Genomic DNA, 19,859 nt, shown 5'->3' on the forward strand with positions numbered 1-19,859 from the left:
CTCTCCCTCACTTAACCACGATAAGCTTGAATGCATCCTAAATCGGAAAGATTCAGAATGGTATGGCAAACCATGAATGGAATGTTTTCCTTTTAGGCATGAATTGTGTAAAAATTCTGACGCTAAATTTTTAAAACAAAAGTGTGTATAAAAAAATTTTCTTATACTTCTCTCTCTTCACAACAACCATATGTTTTCACGAAGACCGAAAAAGATAATTTATCATTATTTACTTCTTATCTCTTTTCTCTATTTAAGGGTAAATGAATAATTATATGGATAGTATAAAAAAATAAATAAATCAGAATCTTATTATTGCTGGTAGTCTCACACCTCTATCCATATGTCCACCATTCCAGAACATAATTGGACTAGCCAACATCCCACATCCTAGATCAATTTTAAAATTTTAAAATAACTCCAAATGGGATATTAAAGGAGATTGCACCTTTAGCTCGACAAAATGTCATTTGTAACTTGTATGTGTCATTAAAAAAGATTATTTACAATAAGTTATGACATTGCAATACTAATTTTTTTTCCTTTAATAGAACATGAGAAAAAAGTTTATTTTATTCTTCTAAATATTTTCAGCATTTTATTATTTAAAATATTAAAAATAATCAATATGTTCGACATATTTTTATGAATTAACAATTTTATATTTTTAAAATTTATTTGATTTATCATTATTTTATACTTACCTTGCAGTTAAAGAGTAGTGTATATTTTTAAATTTATTTTAATTTTCACTTGGCCTAACGAACTTGGCAGTTGCACCAATGAAAGGATGTTTTCTTTTCTTCCCATCCCGTTCATTTATTCCAGGAGTGAGAAATACGCGCCTACTACAGTAGCTTTCCGGGGCATTAACTCCTCTCTTCTTCCTTGATTGGCGCTCAAAGTAAATCTTATTTGTTTCTCTAATCGAAAGAATACCATGATGATTATTTCTTTTATCGATGAGAGATAAAGAAATCCAACCATCAAAATGAGAATGAATGGTTGGCAGTGGGGCACATTAGATAACTCATGAACATAAAATACTTAATGTATCGACATGTCCCAAATTTATATTGAATTTATATCGATACTATGCTAGTGTAGCACCGGTGCAAGATCGGTACTGAACGGCGAACCTTCGATGAAACTATAGCCATGAAAAAATTATTAGATGGATAAGACCCATCATGAATCTAAAATAAATTTATTTGATTTTTTTTATATGTAATAGCAACATAAGTTTGGATGAATTTATTCTGAGTCCGCCTAATAATTTCACGTAGCCATGCATGGGTCTCAGCTAAATGTGGAACTTTCTTCCACCCCAAGCCGTTATTATTGAGCTGGAAGCTTACAAAATTAGACTTTCAACTCTTTCTCAATAAAAGTTGGACTTTTCGCTGCTGAAAAATCATTGACTATTCAATAGATTGTGAACCTTTGCTTTCCTTTTTCTTTTTTTTCCGGTTGGACTTATTATAATAGCAATATTTGAATAGCTTATTAATTATAATATCTGGGGAAGGTTACGGCTGACGGAACCTTGGAGTTGGATTTGATCAGAGATTCTTTAGCCCGAGGCCGAACTTTCAAGGCGAGAAGAGAAGAAACAGTGCTTCCCGTTTCTATATAAGCCCACGAACTTAACTTCAAAAGTACCCGAAAAGCGGATTTTCTCTCCCTCCTCTCCCTCCTCCTCTCCAAGGTCTTGCTTCGATTAGTTTGGTGCAATGGATTATGTTCCTTCTGACGAGGTTTTGGGCATTTTTGTGCCCATTGCCGTCTACTGGATCTATTCGGGTATATATATGATTCTTGGCTCCCTCGAGAAGTACCGGTTGCACTCGAAGAAAGATGAAGACACCAAGAACTTGGTCTCAAAGCGTGAGGTTGTTAAAGGGGTTCTTCTTCAACAGCTGCTGCAGGCTGCCATTGCATTCCTTGTTTTTAGGGTACAAATAAATAAACTCCCCATATAAGATTGCCTACAATACCATGCATTAATTATATTGCTCTCATGACGCAATATTATATTCATTTGCTAATCTGTAAACCTCAACAACCATTGCAGCTAAGCAGAGATGATAGCACGACCACCTCAGATGTTCGAACTCCGATCACTGTGATTGTGAAACAGTTCTTCATCGGCATGTTTGTTATCGATACATGGCCAATACTTCTGGCACAGGGTACATGCAACTGCCCTCAACAAGTTCTTGTACCGCCTACATCCACTCTTGGCAACCACCGCTCGTCGTCCCCTACGCCTTCGGAGAACCCATATGAACCATCCATTGAGGGGCGCTCATTTGGACCACTCTCGGCGGAGCCCTGGCGTTCGTCGTACGGGCATGACACCTCGAACATCTATCTTCTTCTTCCTCCTCTCCAGCCGAAAGGATATACAGTATGTATCATTGCGGTCTGTGTCTTCCTGGAACATCTTCCACATGTTCTTCTTTGGAATAACACAGCATACCATGATGTCCACCACCAGTTTTATGGCACACCAAGTACAACTTCTCGCAGCCATTCTTCATCACATGGGATAAAATTCTGGGAACTCACATGCCTTACACCCTGGAGAAGAGAGCTGGTGGGAGGCCTGAGAAGCAAAGGCCAACTAAACGCTAAGCTAATACCATTTCAAACAAGCGAGTCTGTTCATCTACATGCCATCTTTAAGTTGTGATGTGCTCGGTGTTATAAAATATTTCATTGTGTCTTCGTTTTGATGTAAGGGAGGAAAAGCCACCAATTTGTAAGTCGTTTCTGTTTCCATACCATAAACTGTACAAGATTCATATCCAAGCTATAAAAATGACTCTCATTGCCCTTATTTTTGAGAAAAGATCTTGCGGCGTCCAACCCACTTTTCTTAAGGCCCAGCCTTGGAGAAAGCTTTTTGGCAGTAGAGCTTTGGACAAATGAACTGTTGGAAGTAGAACTTCTAATGTAAATGTTTTTATAAAAAATGTGTTTGGTAAATAAACTAAGAAAGTACTTTGATGACAAAATTAACATAAAGAACATTGCATAATATTATACACATAGAGTATAAGAAAATATAAACATGTTTATATATAAAAATATACTGAAATATATGACATAGTATAATATTACTGAATGTAATATAATATATTATTAAATATAGTAATATAACATTATATACTATAGACAGCAATAATTTTAATATAATATTAAATTATTTGAACATACACATATCATGTACTTATGAATAATACATATAACTATAATAATATTAATTATATAGTATCAATACACAATAATAAAAGTATAAAATACTATAACTATTAGCGTAAATTAATTTTTTTCCTTTCTGAATGACCATTTATCTTTCTAACAAATTTTCTAATCATGCGATAAAATTGGTTAAATAATTACTAATATTTATATTTTATTTATTATTATCTTATTTATTTAGTTCTTTTTCTTTTCTTTTTCTTGTTTCTTTTTATTTTTCTATTCTTTTTTCTTTTCTTTTCCTTCTCCTTCTTCTCTTTCTTCTTCCTGAAGCTTCTCCCCTAACCCGCCTCCAACCACCTTGCCGAATTCTACCGCCTCCCTGCCAGACTCCCCCAGCCCACCTCCATTCCCCTCCGTCCCTCCACCACCAATGCCGCCTCCCTTTCCCTCTCCACGGCCGTAGACGACAAGGCCTCGTAGGTGAAGGGGCGTCTGGAGGAGGCCACGACGACGAGTCCGGCAGGCCGAACCCAGCAGCGGAGAAGAGGGGATCGTCGGCCGCTGAGGAGGAGGGGTGGAGGCATAGGAGGCCGAGGGAGTGGAGGAGGCAGCAGAGAGGGAGCGGAGGTAGGAGACCCACCCAGCAGCCGCCATGATGAGGAGGATCGGGATGGAGTCGCTAGAGGCATCGTGGAGTCGGTTTGGGAGCCCCATTTCTTTCCCCCTTCTCTCTTCCTTCTTTTAATTTAATTTCTTTCTTAATTTTACAAAGCGAAGAATCGGAAAAAAAAAAAGAGGGGGAAGAGGCGGAGGGCACCAGAGGCGACGGCGGGGAGAGGGAGAGGGCCTTGAGGGTGGCATTGAAGAGGGGGAGGAGGGGATGGGTGGCAGAGCAAGAGGCAGCGGGATAGAGGATTTTGGGAGAAAAAAGGGCTTTTTAAATAAGATATTTTGGTCAAAAAAAATAGCTTTCCAACAAAGTTTAAAACCTTTTTCGAAAAGCTCCAAAATGAAACTTCTTCTTAAAAGTTGTTTTTAGTTTTCTGAAAAAGCTAAAATAGCTTTTCGAAATTTTTACCAAATATCTTTTTTCATCCAAAAGTGCTTTGGAAGGTCAGAAAGTGCCTTTTGGATCTTTAAAAGCTCTTCTAAATGGAGCCTAAGAAAATGTAAGGAAGTACGAGAGAAGGCAACGAGAAAACAATAGAAAATGAAAGCAAAAAGGAGAACAAGGAGTTTTTTTTTTTTCTTGAGGAAGTATAAAGGGAAATTTACAATCGAGAGATTCCAACAATCGAGAGATTCCAAGTTTGGCAAACAAAGGCAGCAATAACCGTGCATTGTCATTTCAAAAAAGACAAAAAACTTCTGTCGAGGAAGATCCAAACAACGGTTCAAAACTTGTTCTTCATTTGACTGAGTTAAATAGAATTAACTTCTGTTTCTGAAAATTCTTTCTTTCTTCTTCTCTTTTTTTGTTTTGTTTTGAAAGAACTCCTATTAGAATGCCCTGGGCTGCAGACTGCTGAATAGATTGCACCTGAAATTTCTTGTATTTATTTCAATCCATAAACACCAAACCATAATTCGCAGCAGCAATGACATCCCATCCTTTTCTCCATCTGGGCAATGCAACACCATGGACCCTTGCAACCATTTCATGAAATAAAACAGCCATTAAAGAACATTTGCAATCAAAAATATTTTTTGTGGAGTAATGACGAATACATTTCCACGTGGTGGAGGAAACCGTTCCGACCATATAATGCTAAGTTATGCAATGTCCGATATTTACAAGAAAAAAGGATTCTGAAGAAAACCGAAGTTTAAAATATAATTAAAAGGAAGCACTCATGCAACGTGTATCTCGTCGACTTGCTTGGTTAAAGTGGACCAGTTCGTTAAGTTTTAAATTCAAATTCGGAAGAATTACGTAGAGGAGGCCATTGAGCAGCTCGAAAGAGCAGGACTCGTAATAATTATTGAGCAGGTTCGTCGTCAAACGCCATCAGTTTTTGACGTAAGTGTCGGTGTCGAGCCTCGTTAGACTTGGACCCCGGAATGTCCTCCGTGTGGTTACGATTACACCGCTATTTCCTCGTTTGAATAGTAAAATGACATATAGTGACCTATCTATGGGAAACTATAAGCGTGACCACAACAATGACAAAATTTTAATTCTTAATTGGAACAATTGGTGGCCTCCATTGTGGGCCAGGAGTGTAATTTGCTGGCCTGACTAAGAACACAGGGACCAAGTTGTGTTAGCCTAAGAGGAGAGAGCCCATGCTCAGTTTTGATGATGGTTGGATATTTAAATTTAGCATTTGCTTAGTTGTAATGAATTACATACAGCAAATTATCCATAATGATTAGTGCTATGAGGCTTCTGCACATGTACAACCTTTTTGCAATGCGACAAGAAGGATCGGTGCAACTCGAGGGATTTGTTGCGAACAAGAGGGTTAGTTGATTATGAAATCGCCAAATCAGTAGTTGTGAGCACCCTGAAATATTTTTCATCCATGACCATTACTTACAACCCATACGAGACATTAGCATATCATCTCTCTTTTTTTTCTCCGATGGTCAATTTATTTCTAGTCTAATCTGATAAAAATCAGGAGCTATGCTACATTACCGTCGTCTACTACCCTCCATTTACGCGGGATGTAGGAAATTTTCCATTATTGCAGTTTTAGAGGATAGATTAAACTCCATGGTTAACTTTGCTATCAATATCAGCGATCTTTTAGCACAAATAAGAAAACCAGCAAACTTGTTTGCAAATGCAGTCATCCTCTTAGCTTTCGAAACCAAAATAGGTAGCCTCTAGCTATGCCAGTATCATTATTTCCAATCAATAATCATTAAAAACTAGTATTGCATTATCAGCCAACTGAGGTCTTTTGGTGGCAATAGGTTCTCATGATTTCAATTATTACAGCGTCGGATCTGCATGCATGCATGAATAGGACTGGGAACCGAACGATGCACATCATGTTAACAATGACCGCGGCTTTCAAAATTCAAACTGGGTTGGTGAATATATTGTGTAGCAAATCTGGCCAATCAATCAAGTCAGCGGACTATGACTTCAACTTCATGAGATAGCTAGGAAGGGAACAAGACGTCCGATAACGCGGCTAACTATGTTTGACCGTGACTTAATTGGTGGCCAAAAAATTTTGCTTGGCTGACGAGATGTGTAAATGTAGCAACTCTTGCACCATGAAAAATGCGAACAGCTAACCCTAATGCGTTACATGTTTTATGTTCTTTTTCTAGCATTTGAATTGGATGGTTTTTTATTATTAATTTGTTTGAAATCATCAATGATGCTCCCGATATTCCTCTTCATTTTTGTTTAAAAAAATGAGCTTGACTCTAGATTCAAACCACATGGTTTGTTGAATGAGACCTCATAGAATTGCAAAGTTCCACAAATGATAAATTTCCACATGATGACATGAACAAGATGAAAGAAGCTACTGCAACTAGGATTGGTTTAATCAAGATACCTTTTTAAGAAAATTGTGAGGATAAAGTTGATTTCAACTCAATGACTAATTGGCATCCATACCATATCTGTTATGATAATTTTTCAACCTAGTTTGTAGCATTTTCCATGCAAAGCTGACCTTCAACGCATATCCATATCCTAAACATTCAAAGTATCATCTAAGCATCTTGAGATATTGTCAAGTCCCCGGATCAAAGTAAAAAATCATGTGGACAATGATAACAGCGATGTGAGATAGGCTGGGAAGCAGACCATGCAGACCGCTAACAATATTTGACCATGACTCATATGATATTTAACGATGACTTTGTCAATGTCTTGTTATTTTTTTAGTAGGTTGAGAGACATTTTATCCATGCATTTGTCAACTTCCTAGGTTAATATCTTTTTGTTCAATAATAATAATAATAATAATTAGAAATTTTTTTGACATTGCCAGCACTTTTTAGGTCACTTGCAAATGCTTAAATGCATCGTAGGAAAATGCCCCAACACTTTAGAAAGTATTGAAGATGCATCTATAATGCAAGCACAGAAAATAATGTTACGATATTTTTGGTTCGCATCATTTTTTTTAGATGGTGACGCTTTTAATGAGCTTTGATTTGATTTCAAAATTTATCGCATTCTTTCTAATTGATGTTGGTCTGTGAGTCCTTGATTATATGGGTCAATCATGCATAGCCTGAGAAAATTATATTTGAAAAAATAGGCTCTAAACAAGCCCTTTACATGTTGGTCAATTATCAACAGTCAGAATATATATTTTTCAGTTTCAAAGTTATATCTATGTATGTTTGACTCTATACATACATACATGTCTGTATACGTCCATATATATATATGTGTGTGTGTGTGTGTGTGTGTGTGTGTGTGTGTGTATGTATGATGTTGTATGTATAGGAAGGTTGGCATGCAGATGCCGCTCTCTTGGAAGACTTTTCCATCGTGTGAACACGATCTACATTCTGCATTTCGCCTTATAGCCAATGATATATATATATATATATATATATATATATATATATATATATATATATATAGAGACACCACCACACCACACACACACACCACACATGGCTCCAAGACGCCCCTTTATTAGTCCTCCTTGTGAAAGGGACTCGGTCGTTGCATGCGAACTGATACATTGTATGGGCAGTCAACAAAACCCGCAGTTTTCCGGAATTCGATCTAGTCCCAGTTCCCATAATCGTATGCTTATTCTGAAAGAAAACATTCAACAGGCCGGGTTCAGATTCGTGACCTTTAAGGAAACGATAGCATGAGGACTTGAGAACTACTAATGACTTCATCAAATCTCAACGAGGGTGCTCCACGTAAACAAATAAGATAACATCAGAGATCATAAGTGATCTCTTGAACAATAAGCATCTGAAAATGTATTGGAAACAAACTACACCAACAAACAAATAGGCAATGGGTAGTGATCAGTTAATACATTGATCATACTTGTCCTTCAGGACCTCGCAGATAGAGTTTGATAGCTGCACCAGGGAACTAATTAATTAATCCCTGTATGGCTGTACGTAACTTGTGTTTGTTTGTCTAGCTGTCTATGCCTTGGTCAAACCGAAAAAAGATCAGTCTTTGGTACTGATTAAACTCGAACTTGAATAAAACTCCATGTTATTTCCTTTTTTTGAAAAAAATAAACTCCATATAAACTCTCAAGTGAGAAGGAAGAGAGAAAAAAAAGAAACACCTTATACTAAATTGGAATTAGATTCATCAAATTTAGTCAACAATTGTCATCGGAATTATTCAACAATTGTCGAACTAAATAGGGGATCTAGGACCCCACAATTAGGATTGGCTAAGGTTCTATTCTTTTTAAAATTATAAACATTAGTGAGGGTGTTTATGAAAAAGGAGGAGAAAACTTTGAACTGAGCGTGAGGTCTAGGATCCTGCAATTAGAAATAGCTAACTTCTAATTTGTTTATATTTGTGAACACTAGCAAGGATGTTTTTACGGAAGGAGGAGGACAACTTTGAACAAAATACAGAAGTTGGATTCCACAACTAGAATTAGCTAGAGAGTTTGTTAATGATAAGAAGAAACCATCCAAAAACTGTGAGCTTAGGTTCTAGGTCACTCCATCACAAAACCAATCCAATATGGTACTTGATAATTAGCTAAATGAGCCGATCGGAAAGAAGAAAATAATTCCTTTAATCTGTTCAACTCGAATCTCTTAAAAAAATTTATAAAAAAATAAGAAAAATTGGCGAAAGTATGGTCTACATCCTTTATTCTTTCATTAATCCATCATAAACTAAGTTATATAGTCCTATTTATACTAGTGAGGTTTATCCTCACAAAATTCAACCGAAGTCATCATCTAGTTGAAAGATAATACAACTTTTTCGAAATAGATATGGTTAGAGAAAATAATCATAAAAAGTAAAATTCTATAAAAAATATATCTCAACTTCTACATCAACTTTATCCTCAACCACTCCAACTAATTTTTCTCAGATTGAGAGTTGTACATAGTTAAAATCTTTTCCAAAAAAAAAAAATTGCTTCGACCAGCCTGTTTCAGAACCCAAGCAAAAGCAATGAGATTTAGCCTTGATCGCTTAATGCGCCCCATACTTACAAGGTGGTGCCGCATCATATGGTTCGAAGAATTATAATATTTCAAAATAGAAGAGAATTTCAATGGATAAGTTATGGCTTCTAAAAATTTAGCATGGGATTCGACTTTCTGATACGAAAATTTCATTTCTCATCCTATCTAATCCTTTTTTTTTAATAGTTGAAATAGTTCATATTTATTCTAGTGATCTTCACTCAATCTATTGCCATTAAAATTCCAATTTGATCAAGATTGTTCGCTCTGCTTCGTCCTGTCAGATTCAAGCTTCATTTGACAGCAACTTATGGTGATTGATTCGGTGCATTTTATTGCGCATTCACTGCCTCATCAGCCTTTGAATATTCTTCCAGACTGGTACATCAGTACTACCAATATATCTCTCCTGACCTTTAATGCAGAGCCACACGAGCGACTTGGCATGAAGAAAGGGACACCGGAAGCCTATTTCCAAGCAGGAGAACGTACCATTTTTTAAGTGGAAGCTTAAGCACAAAATATTTCCTTCATTTTCCATAAGTAATAAAATTTTCAGATCTAATCAATATCATGTGAGTTAATTTGGACTTTGGATTACATGAACATTCGCATATTATTACTGAATCATCACAAGATACATAAGGAAAAATCTGAGAGGTGCAAGCAGAGTCTTTTAGTACTATGAACTCCCAAACTCGACGAATGGCAACAGAGGATGCCATGCATGGATCAACGGCTTAAATTAATTAATATTTCACCGGCCGGGCCTCGAAACCCCCTCCCTTGCGCTCCTCAACCACAAAAGGCATGTGGGTGCCCAGAATCTTATCCCAAGCAACGAAGAAGGGCTGCGCAAAGTTGTACTTATTTCCTCTAAGTTGGTGGTGAATGTCATGATAGGCGCAGTTGTTGTTGAAGAACCACTGGAGTGGATTCCATGGAAACCATAATCCACAATGCACGTCGACAGTTTTGATGGTGGCGAAGGAGAAGAAGTAGATGCCGGTGCGGGGAGTCATGCCGGAGAGAAGGAAGGCTAGCGAGCCACCGATGGTGTCGAGAATCAGGCCTTCGAGCGGGTTGTTGTATAGAGCTCCATAGGCGTAGGGGACGATAAGTGCATGGTGGGTGGAGTGGATGTGCTTGTACAAGAACTTGTTGACGTGCATGTATCGATGGCCGAAGTACTGCCATGAGTCCAACACCACCATGGCGATCAAGAACTGCCATGCCATCACGAGGAGCGAAGGTTGCGGCTTCGGAACCCCACTTTCGTCGCTGATGAACTGCATCATTTTATAGAAGATGATGCTGATTAGAGAACTTAGACATCAAATGAAAGTTTCATGCATGAATTGCTGTTGATCCAACTAGTTTGTGCATGAAGGGCTAATATATGTAAAGCTGAATGAACGAACAAAAGTTGCGACGGAGGATGGAAAAAAAAACAGCTCGTATAAAAGTTGATGATTTAGGCTTGGCTAAATTTCACCTACAGAGCCAAGGAAGTGGTTGGTTGGGCTTTTGGCTAGTAGGACTGTTCGACCAAAATAGGAATAAAAATGGAGGATTCACGAACTACTAAATCTAGAGTACCTTCAGCATGAGGAAGACGACGGCGATCTGAACGGCCTGCTGCAGGAGAACACCCTTAAGCACAGCCCCTTTTGAGGCGAGGTTCTTCTCCTCTTCTGCACCCTTTGGGTGGAGACGGTAGTTCTCCAAGTAGCCCAACAAGCCATATATCCCCGAGAACACCCAATACACAACGATCGGCACGAAGGTGCCCAACACTTCGTCGGAGAGCTCGAAAGCCATCATGGTTTTATCGGAAACAATCCAACGAGATACTCAACCGGATGATGGCTAGCTGTTGGTCTTGAGTTCTAAATAACAGAACTGATCACCAAGTTTGGAGTTTTGATGTTTGGAAACACTGGGAAACCCTTATCACTTTTGTTCTTGCAAGTATTGGAGCCTGGAAGGGAGGCATTTATAGCTGTCGGGCTTCAAATTCAATTCTAGAAAGGCGGCATCGAAGACGGAGGACTTTTCTTTACGCAATGGCATGGAAAACTTGGTTATAGGGACGCTTCAAGTTCTCCCGTGGACTTCTGGATGTGCATGACTATAAAAAACCCATGCAGGTTTACCTAAGAAGGTAATTATACAAGTTGCATGTTGACTGACCTGGTCTAGGTATTGTAAAAAAAAAAACTTATATCTTTTTGACACAGATTAAGGAGAGGAAAACCCTATTTTTGTCCTCATGCGCGAGAAAACAAAGCACGTGCCCTCGTTATTAGATGACCAGGGAAATAGAGGACAGCAATATCCTATATATGCGAGCCAGTCGTCAAAGGGCAGCTTGTTCTTTCTTAGTTCTCTTCTTACGGAGAATCTTCGGACCGCACGTACATTTTCTCGCCTTCTACCGTGCCATTTGGTTCTAAGGGAGGTTTAATTTAGATGTAACCGAAGTATTTGTTTTTCCAAAAGAAAGATAAATTTTATTTTATATTGGACAAAAAGAAAACTTATGGCTGGACTTTTTTTTGTAGCCATTAAGTTCATAAGTAGCCAGTAAATGATTCTTTAATTTTTAATCGTGGCTGTGTTTGTTTTGGGTCCCAACTTCCAATGGATTGGAGAAGTTTGGGAAAGTTTCAAGAAATTTTTTTCGTGGTTACATGGATCCGGATTACATTAGCTAATATGGATCATAACCCCTTCATAATTAAACTCACACTGAGTTTTTTTTCCCCCATCCATTTAAAGCGATCAAATGTCTTCTCCAAATATACATTACATGTGCTCAATGTTAGTAATAAAAAAAAGTAGTTTTTGAAAAAAATATAAATAAGAGTGTACGCTCACCACCCCCTCGATAACCTTGGCAAGTAAATTGATTTCAAGTCATTGGTTTGATCTCCTTTTAGTGTTAGGGCTTGGCCTTTAATAGCTCGTGGTGAATTTTATAGTATCATATGATTGCCTCACTTTGCTACACAGCCTATTTTTATTTTGTGCGAAATCTCCTCGTCTTTCTCTCCCTAATTCCTCTCCACGTTGATGTAGAAGGAATGGGAGGTTCCAAGTAGCAAGTCACCATCGGCAATAAGATATAAGAATCAGGTGTCCATAAATAATCAAGAACGAAAACTAGATCATGATTTTGGGTTAACAAGCACAATTGTTATCTAAGCCACTCTAATATTGAGAATTTGGCTTCCAAAGTTCTACTGAAATAGCATTCTCTAATCTACGAAGATAACGCAACTCGATATGGACCACTTTTGACAATTATGAGTATTGTAGAAGGATCACCAAAATCGATGTAGATCACTTTGACCATTATAAATATCCAAGGGAAATCACCAAACCCGATGTAGAATATTTTGTCTACTACGAATATTGGAAGAATCTCCTAATTTGATGTGGACTACTATGGCCACTATGAATATTTAGAATTGATCACCATACTCAATGTACATCACTTTGGCCAGTATCATTATCAAAGAGGATCATCAAACTCAATGTGTAATACTTTGGCTACTATGAACAAAGATGGATAGGATCTGGCGGCGAGATTTGCCAAATCGGAAAGCTAAGTTGCAGGCCAAAACTTTCAAAGGTCATAACTTGGATCATACAATGCCCGATTGAGATAATTTTTTTAAAAAAAAAAATGGGTTATAATTTTTGAGATCTACAACTGTGAGTTGAATTGGGATAAAATTTCACCATTTAGAACCCAAAATGGGCTAGTCAAACTTTTTTTTTCCGAGTAAGGACTTGGATCGAGCATAGCTCTCTATCGAGAAGAATTAGATAAAGTGAACAGAAGATAGAGTTGATATAGAAGTCGAGATCTATCTACTCAAAAATTTTAGCTTTTTTAGAATATTTTTAAATTTTAGCATTATCTAGTATTTCTATTAGTTACATTATTTTAGGATACCTAATCATATTGAACTAGAGCGGAATCTAACTGAAACTGTAAAAGGGGGTATCTCACTAGTATTATAAATAGGGACTAAGTACCACAGTTTAGGAGGCACGACAAATGATCAATCAAAGAAAAGGAACTTAAGCTATACTTTTCCAATTCTTCCATCTTCTTCTAGTTTTTTTTGAGAGATTTGAATGGTGAGCAGGTTAAAAAAGAATCTTACTTCTCCCCAATTGAATCAATCTCCACCTAGATTGTGAAGCTCATGATGTTTGATGCTAGGTAATGATTATCAGCTAAAATATCATGACAACTATTTTTTGCAATGTGTTGAATGCTTTCCTAATTTTGCTGGTAATTCTATTCCAATCTATGCAATACTAGCTTGCACTGGTTTTCAAGTTTGATCTATTCCTTTTTGTCCCTTTTTCTTTTTTTTTGGTGTTTCAAAGAAATACTGTGGAGTGCTATATTCAAATTTGACGGCTATTCGATCTAAGATCAAAAAATGCATGGTGTGCGCCTAATCGGCCAAAAGATAGTTTCTTAAAACTTCATTGACAATTTAAAAAAGTCTTAACTGTCGTTTCTTAATGTAAAGCTTAAGTCGTCTTTCATCGTTCCAACCAGTTAACGATAATATTTCTCAAAAAAACAAAACAAAAACAATCAACACAAACCCGTAACCATATTTCGCTTTCACATTGTCTCACACATCTCAATTTGAACACTCCTTCCGTAAACAGTCCATCAAACATGAAAGAGGCTCCAATGCCATAAACTGCACTTTGGTCAACCTTACTTATTATTTCTGTTTCTCCAAAATATATATATATATATATATATATATATATATATATATATATATATATATATATATCTCTATAAGATCATTACATCAAGCTGTTTTCTGTCAAACAAGCTTTGTTGTATTCATGACTTTTATTTCGCACTAGGAATTATAAGAATATTACAGACTTGGGCCGGGGTACAAATCCTCTTCACGAATAATTAGAGAAAGCACAACCACATTAATTATACCATGGTAAATAGGCCTCAATCCTTTATGATCCTAGCTTCAAGCCCTCCTTCCTTTCTCTTTTCAAGAGAGTAAGGCATGTACGTCCCAGAATTCTGTCCCAGACAACAAAGAACGGCTGCGAGAAGTTATACTTGTTTCCATAGAGGCTGGTGGTGGATGTCGTGGTAGGCACTGTTGTTGTCGAAGAACATGTTGAGAGGATTCCCAGGGAGCCACAGACCGCAGTGGTCATTTATGCTCTTGATGGTGGCAAAAGAGAAGAAGAAATACTCGTCCGGGGTGTCATCCCAGAGATGAGGAAGGAGAGGGCGCCCCCGGTGGTATCAAGAAGAAGGCCTTCCAGTGGGTGGTTTGTAAAGGGCTCCATAGGAGTAAGGGACGATTAACCGGTGGTGCTTCGAGTGGATGTGCTTGTCACAGAACTTGTTCATGTGCATGTATCGGTGCATGAAGTACTGCCATGTGTCGACGACAAACATCGCAACCAAGAATTGCATTGCTATCACGAAGAGAGAAGGTTGAGACTCTGCGGCGGCTTCGCTGCCACTATCGATCACCTGCATTAATTTCATGATAATTATATTAGTGGTAAATCAATACTATTAACTGAGTTTAATCCAAGAGATAATGGAAGATGTAGTAATTTGTTATAAGGAGGGGTTTACAGTGAACAAGATGAGGGAGATGGCAACTTGGAATGCTTGCTGGACGAGAACACCTTTGACAACAGTCCATTTGGAGACGATATTCTTGGTGTCTTCTTCACCCTTTGGGTGCAACCGGTACTCCTCCAGGGAACTAAACAACACACAGACTCCAGAGTATATCCAATAAACTACGATCGGGATAAAAGTGCTCAACAACTCATCTGATACTCCAAAAGCCATGGTATAAGTACTAGGTTGGGAACAGATTACTTCTAATTATAACTATCTGGACGGGGTTTGAGGCTTCAATTCTACAGAGACAAAAGGAGAGCACCAAGGTTACCAACCAAAGCCCAGACTGCTGCCAAAAGGAGAGAGAAAAGTTTCCTCTCTTTCTGTTGTGCTTGGGTTTTGGGAGAACTGCCCCCTCTTGTACTTCTACAAAGCAATGGATTGGAGCTATTTATACTTGGGCGAGGGGTGTCTTGGTTGAGTTCAAGTCCACCAAGCCGGCTAGCATGGCCTCATATGGTCTATCTGAAAGATCTAGTCAAAGTAAGATTTTATTATTTGATCCCTTGTGGTCGTCTCTGTGAAGTTCTTTGGTGGTTTTTCTCGGTCTATTAAGTTCGTCCACGTTTTCCAATTTAATAAGAGGAGTTACTTTTCTTCGATCGGTTTCTAATTTTCCATACGCCGTGACTTGGACCACGGCGCCAGTGGAAGCCGTTTAAGGACGGGCCCACGTCAGTCGTTGAGCGTGATGCGAGGAAGACTTTACGCAGGGAAATACTTTAGGTTGCTTCATACTGGCTTCGCAATTAGTAAATATCCAAAGTAATATTCCTCCCATGTATATCAATATCATTCTTTTTTTTGTTGGATCAAATAGATGGCTTATATATATATATATCCATCTAGTATGAATACATCCATTGATTCTCTCTTGAGTTACACCAATATCCTTAGGTTGTCTCATTTGTGCCATCCTCTAAAATTATTGTAATGGCTTCGAGGATCGTTATATATAGCCTATGTGCGACGTGGATGACAATTATTAGTTTAGCTACTATTAAACATTATTTAATATTTTTTGTATTTATTCAATCAAAACAACAATTTCTATACAGTCTAAGTAAGAAAAGAAAAAAAACAAGATCAATGAACAGGGCTGTTAGTTGACTGTTATAGTCCAAAATTTCATTATATGAGCGATGAGCAATAATAGCTAGCGATTATAACGGCTGAGTGGGCCCTCGTGTTCTCCTCACTCTCTCCAGACCTTTTATAAATTAAGAAGTTCATTAAAGACAAATGATTTAAAATAATTAGATTGTAAGAGAAATTAATATATAAACTGTAAATCAAATTATCTTGTAGGCTATTTTAAATAATCTTTTCAAACAACTATTAAAAAAATTAAAAAAAAGAAAAATTAAGCCATAGTGGAACACATAACTCATGGTGGAAGCTAGCATTCAGAAAGATTTGCTTTATGTCACATAACTCATGGTGGAAGCTTTTATTCAGATGCTGAATTTGACAATTGAAGCTAGCATACAGAAAGCATCTAATAAGGTGTCTCAAGCATGACTCTAACAGAGCAACTACTTCCACCATAAGTCTGAAGTGAGTTAGTCTGTTTAATATCCAAAAAATATCGACTTTGAATTAGAAATGCTATGAAAGCATCTACCTCATTCCAATGCATTCCTATAATCCTAACCCACAGCTTAAAAATCTATAAACAAGAGCTTGTGACGAGGAACCATGACAATTTTATAAGAGCTATTAATTACTACCAAGCATTGTGACTTTACAATTGACAGGATATACAAGTGTAAAATCAATAACTGAGTTTTCCTTTGATCTTTTCTGGGATGTTCTATTCTTTTGCTGATATTTATGGAGATGACCTGTAACAAACTAAATAGAAAACATGGAATTGAAAAGCAAATTTTGCTTATATGATCAGAGATTTTAAGGCCTCAAATTTTCTATGTTTTTAAACAAAAAAATGAAAGGTTCTTTCTCCTCACTCGTAGAAAATTTGGTTTGCTTTATAATATATAATTGGCACAAACAAGAAGTGGCTATCTTGGTTAGTGGACATTGCTCTAGTTGACACAGCATATACCTTAAAAAAGTATTAATTGTTGTTGTGGGAGGACCTAATCAAATGAAGACTGTGCCCAACAATGCATCCATAACAAACCCCAGTTAATAATACAAATGAAAGTATAGATGCAAAACAGAATACACCTCCATGTGCCCATTTAGAGCCATTTTGTGTATCTAAAAAAAGCTAACAAAAGATGCCAAAATTCAAGTACAGCTTCCCCCCATCCACTTCTAGGAGAATCAAACCTAAGAATATAAACTTCGCCAAGCATATATGAGAATCTAAATTCCTTAAGCAAAAAGCAACCTAAGTTGAGGAGATATGCATCTTGAAAACAAGCCCAAAGAGTCTAAGAACTCCATAGGCGACCGCCATAGCCAACCATCCTCCAACCATGTGCCAGAACAAAGCTCGCTTAGGGTTACTAAGCTCAATTCGACGCCTCAATTGAGGAAGGAGAGAAGATGGAAATCGAAAAAGGGGAAGAACATAATACCTCTAGAGCTCTCCCGGTCGGCGCTGCAGAGGAGGGAGGAGGAGAAGAGGTTGCGGACGCGCGGTCGCTCGGCGCTGGAGAGGAGGGAGGAGGAGAGCGGGCCGGGCAAGCGTTAAAAACAAGAAGAAAACAAAGAGGAGGAGGAGGCTTACCTTAGACGAGGGCGAGGTCGACGGCGGCGGGGAAGTGGAATCTTCGATCACCGATCGGAGCTCGAGATGGAGGTGAGATCAGTTTGATGTCAGCGCGCAGCTACGGCATCGACCGAGAGAGGATAAGGAGAGGAGCCGGGCGAGCGGTTGAAAGGATTTTATGTTTTTTTAACGACGCTTTAAAGCGTCGTCGTTTCTAGAGCTTTACCGACGCTAGGTGGAAACGTCGACAAAGGTTGGCGCTGAGCCAAACTTTTCCAACGCTTCCCTCTAGCATCGGAAAAACATAGTCGGAAAAACTCACATTTGCTGTAGTGTAACTATCCATAGGTATTTCACCAAAAATAAAAGAAAAGAAAATTTAATTCCATTGGAGTAAACGTTTTGTAGGGGGGTTTGCTGTTTGGATCAAGATATTAACAGTGGTGTTATTTCATTATGCTGGACCCTTATCAAAATCATTTGTAAGCATTAAAACAGTTAGATTGATCATTATCTGCCTTAAGCTGCATGTTTTTAGAGTACTTACTATTAAAATATTGACCACTATAACGATTTTGCAATGTCAAATAATGGTTAATGGTATAACAATAGTGATAATTTTATTCGGATCACTACTCATTATTGGAGATATGCCAGGTCCATTTATGTATGAGGTAGGTTGGGATCTACAGAGCCTCTCAAATTTAAATAATCATACAAGCATGGTGGAATAGATGATAGGAGGGAGGAGATGAGAAACATAATACAAGCCTCTCTAATTTGTTACCATATATGAATGTTGACCATAAGAACACCCTTTTTTTTGGGCCAGAAATTCTCAAGTGTTTGAGAGTGAATGGGTCTCTTTTTGTTGGTTGGTAGTGTATGTTTAATGACTGGGCTCATAGGCCATTCGGGCCTAAATGAATTGAAGGCCCAATTAAGTGCGACGGTGGTGGGAAGATGGTGGGGTTAGTGGATATACTAAAGGCATATTTGGTTGGAGGAGAGTTGGAATCTGAAATAAGAATGGAAATAAGTGACTCTCATTCCAGTTGTTTAGTTGAGGCATTCCAATTTTAGGAGGACATGAAATATCCTAATCCCCCAAAACCTAATTCCTACTCTCTCCTGCTATTCAAATTCAATTTCGATTTCGATTCCAATTCTGATCATGAATTAAACATGCTAAGAGATATGGCTATTTTGATTCTATTCCAATCTATTCCAATTCCAAATCTAATTTTGGCCCAATTAAGTGCGACGGTGGTAGGAAGATGGTGGGGTTAGTGGATATACTAAAGGCATGTCTGGTTAGAGAAGAGTTGGACTCTGGAATAGAAATGGAAATAAGTGACTCCCATTTCAGTTGTTTAGTTGAGCCATTCTAAGTTTAGGAGAACATGAACTGTCCCAATCCTCCAAAACCTAATTCCTATTTTCTCCTAGTATTCAAATTCAATTTCGATTCCGATTCTAATTATGATCACTAATTAAACATGCTAAAAGATATGGCTATTTTGATTCCATTCCAATCTATTCTAATTTCAATTCTGATTTTGGTCGCGGTCACAAATGCACTCTAACCGTAAAGCTAGTAAATGTGCTTAAATAACTAGAACATAAAAAGCCTGACTTAAAAAATGAAAACTACCTTTCAGAAACATGGGAATTAAACATTTTCTCCCCGCTAACCCACTGAGTCTCTCTCTGTTGACTATGATCTAAATCATTCCATCACCAAATTAATCATTTCATGTATTTAATATTAAATTGTTTCAAGGTTAACCAATCGCCAGGTGCTAAGCCAACGTCCAACATGAACTGTTGGGAGCGTGTGCCTCAGCATATTTGTAATTTATTTATTAACTTGAAGTGAAAAGCCATGGAACAATCTTTTCACGGCATAATCAATGTAATGCTAACGTGGCAAGGGTGTAAAATTAAAAAAAAATATATATGTTGAAATTCCATGAAAAAAATATACTGAAAAAAAAATAAAGGGTTAGCAACAATATAGGTTTAGCAACAATCACATCATCTTTCATTGATGGAGGTTTTATGATTAATATCTCAAAACCCTTATATCCTCTTTAATTATTATACTATTTAATTGGAAGGACATCCTTTTAT

General features: G+C 37.6%; 1 protein-coding gene and 2 pseudogenes across 1 annotated transcript; 1 reads left to right on the top strand and 2 right to left on the bottom strand.

The window, feature by feature from the left end:
* Positions 1–1,676: 1,676 nt before the first annotated feature.
* Positions 1,677–2,637, top strand: LOC120107345 (annotated as a pseudogene).
* Positions 2,638–9,927: 7,290 nt separating this feature from the next.
* LOC103703704 (sphinganine C4-monooxygenase 2-like) lies at positions 9,928–11,283 on the bottom strand. Its single transcript, XM_008786656.4, has 2 exons — positions 10,930–11,283; positions 9,928–10,619 (listed from the first exon to the last, which is right to left on the bottom strand). The coding sequence occupies exons 1-2, from the start codon at positions 11,152–11,154 to the stop codon at positions 10,080–10,082; spliced, it is 765 nt and encodes a 254-aa protein (XP_008784878.1). The 5' UTR covers positions 11,155–11,283; the 3' UTR covers positions 9,928–10,079.
* A 2,877-nt stretch (positions 11,284–14,160) lies between these two features.
* LOC120107338 lies at positions 14,161–15,444 on the bottom strand (annotated as a pseudogene).
* Positions 15,445–19,859: the final 4,415 nt, after the last annotated feature.

The sequence above is a fragment of the Phoenix dactylifera genome, unplaced genomic scaffold (assembly GCF_009389715.1).
Source record: "Phoenix dactylifera cultivar Barhee BC4 unplaced genomic scaffold, palm_55x_up_171113_PBpolish2nd_filt_p 000832F, whole genome shotgun sequence".
In the NCBI taxonomy this organism is placed as follows: Eukaryota; Viridiplantae; Streptophyta; class Magnoliopsida; order Arecales; family Arecaceae; genus Phoenix; species Phoenix dactylifera.